Source organism: Dasypus novemcinctus, chromosome 25, assembly GCF_030445035.2.
Source record: "Dasypus novemcinctus isolate mDasNov1 chromosome 25, mDasNov1.1.hap2, whole genome shotgun sequence".
In the NCBI taxonomy this organism is placed as follows: Eukaryota; Metazoa; Chordata; class Mammalia; order Cingulata; family Dasypodidae; genus Dasypus; species Dasypus novemcinctus.
Window position 1 is genome coordinate 14,389,268 of NC_080697.1, and position 12,182 is coordinate 14,401,449.

Sequence of the window (12,182 nt, forward strand, 5' to 3'; positions counted from 1 at the left end):
TGTGTGCAGACAGCTTTTTCTTTATTTTGGACTTCTTCAGGATATGTTCCCAGAAATGTCATTCGAGGGCTGAGTCACAGGCCATATACTCACTCTCCCCAACCCACCCCCAGCCCTGTCCTCCTCCTCCCTCCCCTGACACGTGGGACCGCCTCGTTCTCGGTACACCTGGACCTGCCCGCTCTCCCCACAGCCTGCCCCTCCTCATCCTTCCTCGCCCACCCGCAGCCACCCCACTCGGGCCACACCCGGGGGCAGTAGAGGCAAAATACCTGGCGTCTCCCCAAGGCCGCCCCGCCTCACCAGAGCGCGGATCCAAAGACCCAAGCAGGTACCGGAAGCATCGGCCCTCAGTCCTCTGATAGGTGAGCGACGGCGGGGCAACCCCGGCAATTCCCCTGTCTATTGGCTTCCCAGTTTGTCACGTTAGGAGAACGACCTTCCCGCCGACCAATAAGCTGGGGCTTCGCCGCACGGATCTCTGGGAGTTGTAGTCCTCGCTGAGGTCTACGGCCCGTAGGCCAGGCGCACTTTCTCCCTAGTTTAAACCCTTAGCGCCGCCCCCACTTCCTGTCTGTTCTAAGTCTAAGAAGGCGTCCGGGAGCCGTAGGATCCGGGACCCCTTTACTAGCTGATAAAATCCCCCAGCCAGCTGAAGCGGCTCCCTGGACCCGCGCAGCCCGGCGCTGCTCCGCCCCGCGGTGACCGTGCCCCCGCGCTCCGGGTGCGCCCCGGGCTTCCCCGGGCCCGCTGCGCCCCTGGGGGGCTCTGGGCCCACAGGCAGGGGGACCGTCTTCCTTCTGGAGTCCTTCTTCGGGCATGCTGACGACCTGGCCAGGTGGGCGTGGGGAAGGTGCCGGAAGGGCACCTCCAGGCCGCCTCGGGGCGCCTTTCCTCCCCAAGCCCACCCCCCGGCGCCACCCCGCAGAATCCTCCCTTCACCCCCGGGTTTGGAACAAGGCAGCGAAGAAGGAGAAAACGAGAGGGAGGTGGCGTCCCCCTCGTCCTTCGAGCAAATGCTACTTCCTCCCCCAACCCCTTCCAGATCCCGGCTCTGCTCGGGGTGGAGGCGAAGGGGCTGGCACTGACCCTCCTCGCTGTGTCCCCTCCTGGTCCCAGACTCAGCTCCTCGACGACCGCGGTCCCGTCTCCGTTCAGTTGGTGCCGCAGGCACCACTTGCCCTAGAAAAGTGGGAACCCAAGAAATGTGTGGGAAGCCAAACTACACAAAATGGGAGCAGAGTTAGGGTGGGGGAGGGTCGGCAAGGACTGGTGCCCACCCAGCGCCCTCCCACAGGTCCGGGAAGCTTCTCCTGGACGCCCCACCCCGTCTGCTAAGGTGGGTGCCTCTCTGGCGCTGCCATCGCGCTGTGAACCCCAGGACAGGGAGCACCCCAATTCAAGCGCCGCTTTAGCTGCCGGCCTCCTCCTGCCTGTCTCTGGGACCGGGCTGAGTCCCCAGAGTTGAGCCCGGAGTGGGAGCCGAATCGATACGTGTTGCGTGGACCGGTGGGCAGGTGGGTGGGCGCCCCCCCCCCTCGCGGCCCTCCCGCCCAGCAGGGTCACGCGCGTCAGCCCCCGCGGGCCTCGGGAGCTGCCCCTTCAGGGTCCCTTCCCCGGGGCCCCTCCCCGGCGACCCCACCTTTCCGCGCGGCTCCGCCCCGCCGCCCCCGTCCCCGCGGCCCCTCCCCGCGCGGGTCCCGACTCCAGCCGCACCTCCTCCGGCTCTGCAGTGGCGGCGGGGACGCGAGCCGGAGACCAGCGGGGCCGGGGCCGAGCCGGGGTCGGGGCAGCAGCGGGGACCCCCGGAGGCGGGGCCTGTGGGACCGCGATGGGCGTGGAGATCGAGACCATCTCCCCCGGAGACGGTACCGGGCGGCGGCGCCGGGGGAGGGGAGGGGTCCCGGGGCGGAGCCGGGAGGGCGGGGGGCTGATCCGGAGGGGGCCGGGGCGGAGGCGGGGGTCTGGGATGGGGACGGCGGCAGGAGACCGCAGCCGGGGTTCCCAGGCGTCCAGCAGACCGTGCGCCCCGTGCCCTGCCGCGCGCGCGCGCCCCGAGTGCGGAGAAGGCGGCGGCCGGGAGCGGGGGTCTGCGCGCCGCCGCCGCCCCGGGGGGCCTCCGGCTGTCGCCGCTGGACCCGCTCGGCTACCCGCCGCCGGCGATTTCCCAGGGCCGGGGTGTCGCTCTGCGTTGCCTGGGTGAGCCCTGGAAACCGGGGCCGGGACCTGCTTGGGGAAGGACCCTCTCCTGATGCGCCCCACGCTGGGCCTCCCGTCGGGGCGGGTTCCAGGGCTGGGCAGCGAGACAGGCTGGAGGGACTGAGCCCGCCTGCCACCTCCGCATCGCCTCTCGCCTTCTTCTCCCCGCCCCATTCGCCCTTCCGGCGGGCTGCCACTCCCACGGCATTCGTTCTCCTCTGGAAACCTCTGGCTTCCGAATGGAAGCCCCCCGGGGTTCGAGGCTGCAGGGGAGCTTGGAGGTCACAGTGGTCTCGGTATCCAGCTGCTGCCCGACCTGCACACCTGGGTGACCCAGGGATCCCTCCCAAGTCTGCAGGTCCAGGGCAGACCGCATGCCCCCCACCGTCCTCCCTTAAGCGCGCCCTCTCGGGCGTCCCCTGGTCCTCCTTTCCCCAGCCAGACGCCCAAGGAGTCATCCTTGCATAATTGGGTCTGGGTACCCAAGAAATAGACTTTTCTTTTAAATGCTAAAATTTCATTCGGAGCAGATCAGCCATTGGTAAACTGCCTATCAGGCATTACCAAACCCCCTTCCCCCAGGAAATCTGGAGGGTCCCTTGGCTCCTGGCTGCCCTCCTTGCTGTGCCACAGTGGTCCTGGGAGGCCCAGCTGGCGCTTGGGCTCGGGGTAGAGCGCAGGCTTATTTAACCGCCCTGGCAGCCGCAGGGCAGGGGCCCTAGGAAGCATCTCCCCGGCCTTCTCACCCCCAGCCCACCCCCGGGTTCTCTCGTGGGGCTGGAGGCCGCTTGGCCCTTCCCTGGCTCCTTGGAATCTCTTTATCCTCCCTCCTTGGTCAGGGGCAAGGGGCATTTTTCTCTTGAGGACATTAGACTTGTCGGGAGAGCCTAGGAGAGCTTTGGCTTTCTGCTTACAGCCCTGTTTAAACACCCGTGTCCAGGAAGCACAAGGAGGAAGAAACACCAGTTAAAAGAGCAACAAGGACGCCACCACGCTGGGGCCACCTGTCTTCAGTCAGGCCCCACAGGAAATCCTGTCGTCTTCTGGCCCTTTTCCAGGCAGACTGGGCTTTGGTGATTTGGCCTCTTCTTACCTTCCTCACCACCTGTCCTGCCGCCACAACCAGCCTTTCCTCCAGCTTTACCCAGCTGACCGCGTGTTGTTAGACAGGCCATTTATTCGGCAAATATCTCACGTTTTCCACATGCTGGGCCCTGGGTCGCAGCCGTGACCAAGCCGTTTCCTCTTCCCAGATGACCTCCCTTTTCTTTTTTCAAACTCCTGCTCATCTTTGGGGACCCAGCTTAATCAAGAGCTCTTCGAGGTCGCTCTCCCTGACTCCCCCGGTCAGTTAGCTGCTCCCTTCTCTGTGCTCCCACGGAGTTCTCGAAGCGTCACCTTGGCCCCTACCTTCTCTGGGCTTTGTTATCCAGCCCTAGGCCTTTACCTTTCCAGTGCAGACCGCCCATCTGCCTACCTGTAATATAAACCCACTTGCTCGATCGCCATCCGCACAAATCTGGGTCCCTCCCATCTTCCCCATTCCAGGAACTAGCTCCACCATCCACCCATTTGCCCAAACTGGATGCCCAGGCATGGCTCTTATTTTCTCCTGTTCCCACTTCCTGGATCCCACATCCAATCCATTAGCCTGCCCTGTCAGCCACACTTCCAGAGTGTATCTTCACTCTATTTCACTCTCGCCTCCGCTACCACTGCCTTAATTCGCGTCATTATTGATTTCCTGTCTGGATTACTGCAACAGACACCTAGCCGTCCATCCTGCCCACAGCAGCCAGAGTCATCTTATTAAAAAAAAAAATCTGAATTTGGATTATGTCATTCTGTTGCTTAGAACTCTCCAGTGACTTCCATTGCACTCATAATTAAATCCAGTTCTTTTTCCAGTCACCTGGTCTCCTTCAGATTCTGCAAGTACACCGACCCTTTCCTAGCTCAAGTTTTGTGCCTGTGTTGCCACTTCTTCCTGCAGTGGCGAGTGTCAGCTGGAATGTCACCTCCGAGAGGCAAGCCTGAGCACCCTAGTTTCTAAAATGACCCGTCCTGGCGTAGCTCTCTTAATTCACCATCGTGTTTCTTTTCGGGAAAATATTTGTCACAAGCCATAATCATCTTGCTTCTTTGAGTCTTGCTTGCCCTCCTCCATTAATGTGAACTCCAAAACAGCAGGGATTTCATCTGTTTGTTCACTGCTGTATCCCCAGAATCAATCCCAGGTCTGACACCATAACAGGTACTCAGTAAATATTTGCAGGTGATGATGTTTATTCATCCTTGAGAGCTGTCCTCCCCCTGCATTATAATCTACCACGTCTATATCTGTTTCCCTAACTTCGCTTGTGTTCATATATTGCTCTGTGTCTCCTGAAACTCATCCAGATCTGGCACATAGTGGGCACTTAGCAAATGTTTGCAGGAGGGACGTGGGAAAGTAAAAGGAGCCATTGAAGGAAGGTAAAGGACCAGGAGAGAGTGGAATTGAGGAAACGAAGGGAAGAAAGGTTAAATCGAGGCCGGAGAGGCGAAGTGACTAGTTCTGGCTCCCGCCGGGCACCGGGGCAGGATTAGGGCTGGGGACACCGCTGTGGGGCGAGGCCCGGGACCTGGGTTGGAAGAGAGGGTGCGGGCCCGCGCGCTTGGTCAGGTGGCTCTCCCTAGGACGCTCCTTGTTCTTCTGCCTTCTGTTTCCTCACAGGAAGGACGTTCCCCAAGAAGGGCCAGACGTGCGTGGTGCACTACACAGGTAGGTCCCTCCCGCAGGCCTGCCCCCTCCCCCAGGCAGGCTTCCCCTCTGCACCCCTCTCCAGAGGTATCTGCTCCCCCCGGGTCAGGCCTGAAGCCCACAGCAGCCTCTGCCTGTGACCAGATACCCCCACTCCTCCCAGCCAGCCGTGGGAATGAGGGAGAGGGCCCACACCCCTCCCCACTGATGCCAGCCAGGGCCATCACGATGCCAGCATCCCAAGGGCCCTTCCCTTTCCTGGGTCCTCCTGGTTCTGCCCGGTATTTGGAAATCCCTCTCACGGCTCTGGGAGCCCTGAGCCTCCCCAGCGACTCCCTTCTCATCCTGCGCTTGTTAGAAAGGAGGAAGTTGGCTGCCTCGGAATTTCCTCTCCTCTTGGTGGATACCTACTGTTCAATTCGGCCTCCTGTTATTAAGCGCCTGCTGTGTGTGAGATGCAGGGCATGGCCCCCAGGGGGGCGGCACACAGATGGGGAGGGGGACCCTGCCTTCACTGGGGCTGGGGGCCGCGATGTGAGGGGTGGGCACAGGTGCTGTGGGAGCGCAGGTGCTCGTCTGCCTGTGATGGCCAGGTGGGCTGAGGGCCATTCTAGAGCCTGGGGCTGCTGGCAGGAGGGTGGCCAGCAGGTGTCGGTTCCCAGGGGGAAGCGCCTTGCCTCGCCACCTGCTTCCCAATGCGGGGAGCCTGGTGACAGCAAGGCCAATTTAAGGCCTAATTCACATGCAGGTGGGGCCATTTTTAGCAGCGCTCTGGGCCAGTGTGAAGCACCAGGCTCGACCTAGGCAGGCGGCGTGGACGCATCTCAGCAGCCGTGTTGCCAGCCGCTGACGTCAGTGGGCCGGAGCCGGGTTCTCTCTCCCGGCGATGTGGCCTAATTACCACGCGTCCTCAGGGGCCCCTGACCCGTGTAATTGATTTGTCTGTTCTGCATGCTGCAGACAGACCGCTACTTATCAAGTTACCGAAGCTGCAGCATCCTTTTGCAGCCTCTTGACAATACACATAGAAAGCGGGCAGTGCGCCCTGACCACTCACAGCGGCTGGGGGAGGCCTGGCTCATCAAACAGGAGACTGTAGTAGGGGCTTTGCGGTAAATGTTTTTATTAAACATAAATATACACGGTAGAGAAGATAAATCCAAGAGGTACGGTTCAGCACATTGTTTAAAGTGATCCCACTTCCGCAATCACCACCTTGGTCAACAAACCGATAAAACGGTACCAGCACCCCCAGAAGGCTGTGCCACCTCCTGAGGCTGACTTTGGTTCTCATAGATTCGTTTTGTCTGCTTTCGAACTTTATGTAAATGGAATCTTAGAGTACCTACTCTTTTATGTTTGGCTTATTTCACTTATTATGTCTGGGAGATCTGTCTACAGTTGTTTGTTTGCTTTTAAACATTTATTTTATTTATTTCTCTCCCCTTCCCCCCTGTTGTCTCCTCTCTGTGTCCATTTGCTGTGTGTTCTTCTGTGTCCACTTGCATTTTTGGAGGCATCAGGAATCTGTGTCTTTGTGTTGTGTCATCTTGCTGTGCCAGCTCTGTGTGTGTGTGGCACCATTCCTGGGTGGGCTGTGCTTTTTTCGTGCTGGGTGGCTCTCCTTGCAGGGTGAGCCTACGCACATGGGACTCCCCTACGCCGGGGGCACCCCTGCATGACACGGCACTCCTTGCGCGTGGCAGCACTGAACATGGACCAGCGTCACACAGGTCAAGGAGGCCCTGGGAATTGAACCCTGGACCTCCTATATGTACGTGGATGCTCTATCTGTTGGACCACATCTGCTTCCCTGTTTGTTATTTTTTATTCACATACACAATTTCTTCATATGAATACAGTACAATTTATTTGTCTTTTCTGTTGTTGAGGAATGCTTGAGTTGTTTCTGGTTTCCAGTTATAATGGACAGTCTTGTTGTTGCCTTTTGGTGCTCAGATACTCGTGTTCCTGTTGGATCACACTTCCACCCAGAAACGGAGTTGCTGGGTCAGGGGCTGTCCATATGCTCAGCTTGAGCAGCTACTGCCAAGCAGCTTTCTAAAGTACACGTGCTGGGAAGCGGACTTGGCCCAGTGGTTAGGGCGTCTGTCTACCACATGGGAGGTCTGCGGTTCAAACCCCGGGCCCCCTTGACCTGTGTGGAGCTGGCCCATGTGCAGTGCTGATGCACACAAGGAGTGCCCTGCCACGCAGGGGTGTCCCCCGTATAGGGGAGCCCCACGCGCAAGGAGTGTGCCCCGTAAGGAGAGCCGCCCAGCATGAAAGAAGGTGCAGCCTGCCCAGGAATGGCGCTGACGCAACAACAACAACAAATTAAAAAAAAAACAAAGTACATGTGCCAATTCACACATCCACCCGCAGCATAGGAAAGTGCCAGTTACTCCACTTCTTCACCAGCACTTGGTATTGTGAGGTTTTCTTTTGTTTTGGTTTTGACCTGCTAGAGTAGGTGCCCAGAGATACCTCACTGTGTTTTTGTCTTGTATTTCCTGGATGATTATGAAGTTGGGCACCTTTTCAAGTACTTACTGGCCATTTGTTTAATCCTCTGTTTGTTGCATTTTGTTCATTTTAAAAACTTAGGTTGCCTGTCTTTTTCTTCCTGGTTTATAGGAGTTCTTTTTGTATTTTGGTTATGAGTCTTTTGTTGGTTATACCTATTCCAAACATTTCTCTCACTGGGGCTTGCATTTTTATTTTCTTAATGATGTCTTTGAATGGAAGTTCTTAATTTTAATGAAGTCCAATTTATCAATCTTTGCCTTTATGGTTAGTACTTTTAGTGTCCTATTCAAGAAATCTTTGTCTGTCCCTAATCATGAAGATATTCTCTTATTTATTATCTTGCAGAAGCTTTATTCTTTTTGCCTTTTATAATCTAGGTATATAATTCATCTGGAATTGATTTTTTTTGTGGATGGGCGAGTAGGGTCAAGATTCTTTTTAATTTTTTTCCATATGGATATACAATTGCTCCAGCGACATTAATCAAAAGCATCCTTTTTTTAAAAAAAGATTTCTTTTTTATTTATTTCTCCCCCCTTCCCCGCCACCCCAGCTGTCTGCTCTCTGAGTCCATTCACTGTGTTTTCTTCTGTGTCCACTTGTATTCTTGTCAGTGGCACCAGGAATCTGTGTCTCTTTTTGTTGCATCATCTTGCATCAGCTCTCCGTGTGTGCAGTGCCATTCCTGGGCAGGCTGCACTTTTTTTGTGCTAGGCGGCTCTCCTTACAGGGTGCACTCCTTGCGCGTGGGGCTCCCCTACGCAGGGGACACCCCTGCGTGGCACGGCACTCCTTGCGCGCATCAGCACTGCGCGTCAGCCAGCTCATCACACGGGTCAGGAGGCCCTGGGTTTGAACCCTGGACCTCCCATGTGGTAGGCGGATGCTCTGTCCATTGAGCCAAATCTGCTTCCCAAAAGCACCATCCTTTATTCACTGAACTCAGCAGCACCTTTATCGAGTCAGGTCACCATGTATATCTGAGCTGAAGAACTGGGCCCATTTGGCTGAACTTGTAGCATTTGATAACTATATATGGTCAGGAACAAAATAAATTTTATGAAATCTGAGGAAACTGGAGAATGAGAAATTCAGACTTTAAATGGAGTGTGTGGACATGACGGCATGTGTGTTTATGTCCCTGTGTGTAGTTGTCCAATTATATGTCTGTGTGTTGTCTGGAGGTCTTGGTATCTAAATATTTTCTCAGCCTCTGTTTGGCCATCACGATTTTTCTTCTGCATGTGTATGCAGAAGTGCATGTGAACATGCATAATTATCCTTGTGTATTTGAATATCTTAGCAACCTGTGTGTATGCATGAGCTTGTATTTCATCTCCTTCCATCTGTGTATTTCTCTGTGTAGCCAGCAGAAAAGGGTTTTTTCCTTTTCCTGATTTAGTATCCAGAGCAAGAGCCAAATTTATCCTACCCAGAAAGAGGGAAAACTGTTTCTCTTGTATATACTTCAGTTGGAGGGATTAGGAAGTGTAATCCTCGATGCTCAAGCCCTCAGCCGTTCAGGCCACCCATGTTAAGCCTGGCAGATCTGAGACGCTGGAAGAGGAGGGGCTTGCCCAAGGTCACACGGGCAGTTAGTGAAGTCAGAACCCAGTGTCTGCAAGGACAGGGACTTGCCGGCTGGGTCTTCCTCGGTTCCCAAACTGCTTGCTTTCTGTTGTGGTCCAGGGGATGGAGGGTGTGGTGGGAGAGCATCATGTATAGAAGGCCTGATCTTTGGGTCAGAGTCACCAATAAGACTTGAAAGTAGAGCCTCGAGCTACTGGACTGAGGCCACACGTGGAGCTCGGGGATGACAAGGCATGTGCAGCCAGAGGCTTGGTGGAGACAGCAGCTGGGGTGTTCCGGCTTCAGCCAGCCCTGCTTGAATAGGGTTTGGGGTCATGGTGGACTCTGGGCCGCCTCATCACTGTTTATGGCAGTTTATGATGTATGTTTGGTTTTTGCACCTTGGGGGAACCTTCGGGAAACCAGGACTCAGCCTGAGGCTGAAAGGCCTGGAAAAGCAGAATTTCAGGGTGAGGAACTGTAGAGGTATTTGGGAAAGATGGGCCCGGAAGAGGGTGCAAGCAGGGAGAGCAGAGAGAGAGAGGGTTAGCAGGCAGGCAGCGGCCAGATCTTGAAGTGCCTGCAGGCAACGTAGGCTTTTGGGTTGTGTTGTAGGGAGCTACTGAAAAGCATTAGAAGCTGGGGAGTAACAGGAGATTTGCGTCTTTAAAAATCAGTCTCGGTGCAGAGTGGAGAACAGAAGAGAGTAAGAGTGAAGCAGGGAGACCAGTCGGGAGGTGGTTCCTGTACACAGGTGAGGCATGATGGGGATCTGGTGCAACCACAGGGTGGTGGTGAGAGAAGTGGAGACGCGAGGATGAAGAAGGGCTTGCTGGCAGGCTGAACGTAGGGAAAAGGCAAGGAGAGTTCAAGTCCAGGATTCTTGTCTGAGCGACAGGACAGATGGGGAGGACTGGAAAAGAAGCAGTTTTTTTCCAGAATAGGAATTCCATTTTAGACATGTTGAATCCGAATCAGGGGTTAACACGGAACTCTTTTCCACCCTCTTCTTGCTTTGGCAGGAATGCTCCAGAATGGGAAGAAATTTGATTCTTCCAGAGACAGAAACAAGCCTTTCAAGTTCAGAATTGGCAAACAGGAGGTCATCAAGGGCTTTGAAGAGGGCGCAGCCCAGGTAGGAGGAGGCTACTCTTGAAAGGGAATTGGGGATCTGGGCTCAGCACCCACCCCTGCTCCCCAACCCAGCACTACTGTTTGATCCTACAGTGGGGGCCTGGTGGCGCCATCTAGTGTTCAGTCCCGGAGTTGTGTCCCCATCACTTCCACTGCCGGCGTCATGCCCTCCTTTGTGTCCCTGGGGCCTCCTATCCCAAGCACAGAACCCCAGGCTTGCTCAGAACCAGCCGTTCAGGACAGAGGCAGCGGGAGAGCTGGGCCAGGGGAGGACATGAGGGTGGTGGCGGTGGTTTTAATCTATTTGGATACAATTTTAGACTTAAAAAATATTACCAAAGTGGCAGAGTTCCTATGTACTCTTCACTCAACTTCCCTCAATGTTAACATCTTACGTAACCATGGTACAATGACCAAAACCTGGAAATTTACATAACACAATGTTGCTAACTCATCTATAGACCTGACTGAAATTTCACTTGCCCCACTCGAGCCAAGGGGGTTCCTGACTGCTGCTGTGACGAGCCCTAGTTCAAGGTCTTCCATGGTCTGTCCCATGACGTCACACAGCACTCCCAAGAGAGTAGCCTCGTCGCCCTACCTGTCTGGCTGGGCCTCTGACCTCTAACCTCTTTAATGAACCGTTCCTATCATCTAGTTGGGTGGGTACATGTCTTCTGTATGCAGCCATCTTAGGCTTCTTTGGAAGAGAATGAGGAACAGTAGTGAACAAACAAAAATGTTTGGGCCATATGCTAATTGACCAATAATATTTGTTGGATGAATGAATTTGAGACAATTTTGAGGACATTATTGTCAAGTCTCAGCTATTTTGAGGAAGAATTTATTTGTTACCGTTCTTAGCACAATCTTGACGAGCCACATATAAGGTTCATCTCAGACCTGCAGAGGATGGTTTGGGAAATGCCAGGTACCTTACTCTTTTCTTTTAAACCAAGCTGGGTCCTCTCTCTCCTCTCCCTACCTGCTCCCATCCCTGCTAGATGAGCTTGGGGCAGAGGGCGAAGCTGACCTGCACCCCGGATGTGGCATATGGAGCCACGGGCCACCCCGGTGTCATCCCTCCCAATGCCACCCTCATCTTTGACGTGGAGCTGCTCAACTTAGAGTGAAGGCAGGAAGGCATCCGAGGTGGCTGGAGATGGCGGCTGCTCACCCTTCTAGCCTGCTCTGCCACTGGGACGGCTCCTCCTGTTTGGGGCTTTTGATCAGTGCACTAACCTCACGGCCCCAACACACGACCCATGCTCTCTGCCCAGGTTGCTCTGTATGTGTCCGTCGTTGTTCATGCACATCTATGCTTGAGGAAACTTTGGTTGCGGGATGAAACATTTCAGGTTGCACATTTCGTGTGACGCATGTAGTAGCCATTCCTGATCACGGAACCCCAATTTCTTGTTCGCACAATCTACACTGCCTTACCTTCACTTAAGCCAGACACACAAGGTGCTCAGACACGAAATGTACATGGTGTACACAGAGGGACTTGAGCCAGTTACCTTTGCTGTCACTTTCTTTTAGATGTTTGCTGCTGACTTAAACAGACATTCTCTTCGGAAATAATATGTATAATAAAGGCTCTGTGCTTGACAAATTCTTGTCTATCCTTATTGTAGATAGGAAGTGCTTTAAGGATCACCCAACCAGTTGCCCTTGGGGGAAAAAGGGTTAGAAGAGAGCTAAGTGGCCATGAGAGTGATTTGATAAACAATAGCCATGGTGTGAGCACCACACGTGCTGGGCTTTGGTCTACATACTTTCACATTCTTTATGCAGCCTTACAAGGGAGAGGTCACCTGCCACTCATCTCACACGCTCAGGAGTCTCTCTGTGGAATTAAAGGAATATATTGTGTTCATATCCTGCAGCCTAGCAATCAAATGTGGGACGCGAGTACTTTATGTATCCTGCCATCTGTGTTTGTTTGGATAGAGTACAAGGGAGGAGCTCTCTACTTCCTACTCCTAGATGGAAGCATCTGAACAAA

The 12,182-nt window shown here is 54.6% G+C and overlaps 2 protein-coding genes across 5 annotated transcripts in view; one reads left to right on the forward strand and one right to left on the reverse strand.

Moving 5' to 3' along the window:
* WDCP (WD repeat and coiled coil containing) overlaps window positions 1-492 on the reverse strand; it is a 34,660-nt gene extending 34,168 nt beyond the window's left edge. For all 3 annotated transcript variants that reach the window (XR_009183412.1, XR_009183411.1, XM_058287685.1), the window contains exon 1: window positions 273-492. The gene's annotated coding sequence lies outside the window, so the exon portion shown is untranslated. The remainder of the gene's footprint in view (window positions 1-272) is intronic.
* An 83-nt stretch (window positions 493-575) lies between these two features.
* FKBP1B (FKBP prolyl isomerase 1B) lies at window positions 576-11,789 on the forward strand. 2 transcript variants are annotated; one of them, XM_058287687.2, is made up of 6 exons: window positions 576-838; window positions 1,298-1,517; window positions 1,734-1,868; window positions 4,916-4,963; window positions 10,063-10,175; window positions 11,179-11,789. In XM_058287687.2, exons 3-6 carry the CDS (start codon window positions 1,832-1,834, stop codon window positions 11,305-11,307), a joined length of 327 nt encoding a protein of 108 aa, XP_058143670.1. In that variant the 5' UTR covers window positions 576-838; window positions 1,298-1,517; window positions 1,734-1,831; the 3' UTR covers window positions 11,308-11,789. The 2 variants fall into 2 exon arrangements, with proteins under 2 accessions (XP_058143670.1, XP_058143671.1); XM_058287688.2 differs by lacking the exons at window positions 1,298-1,517; window positions 1,734-1,868.
* The last annotated feature ends 393 nt before the right edge of the window (window positions 11,790-12,182 follow it).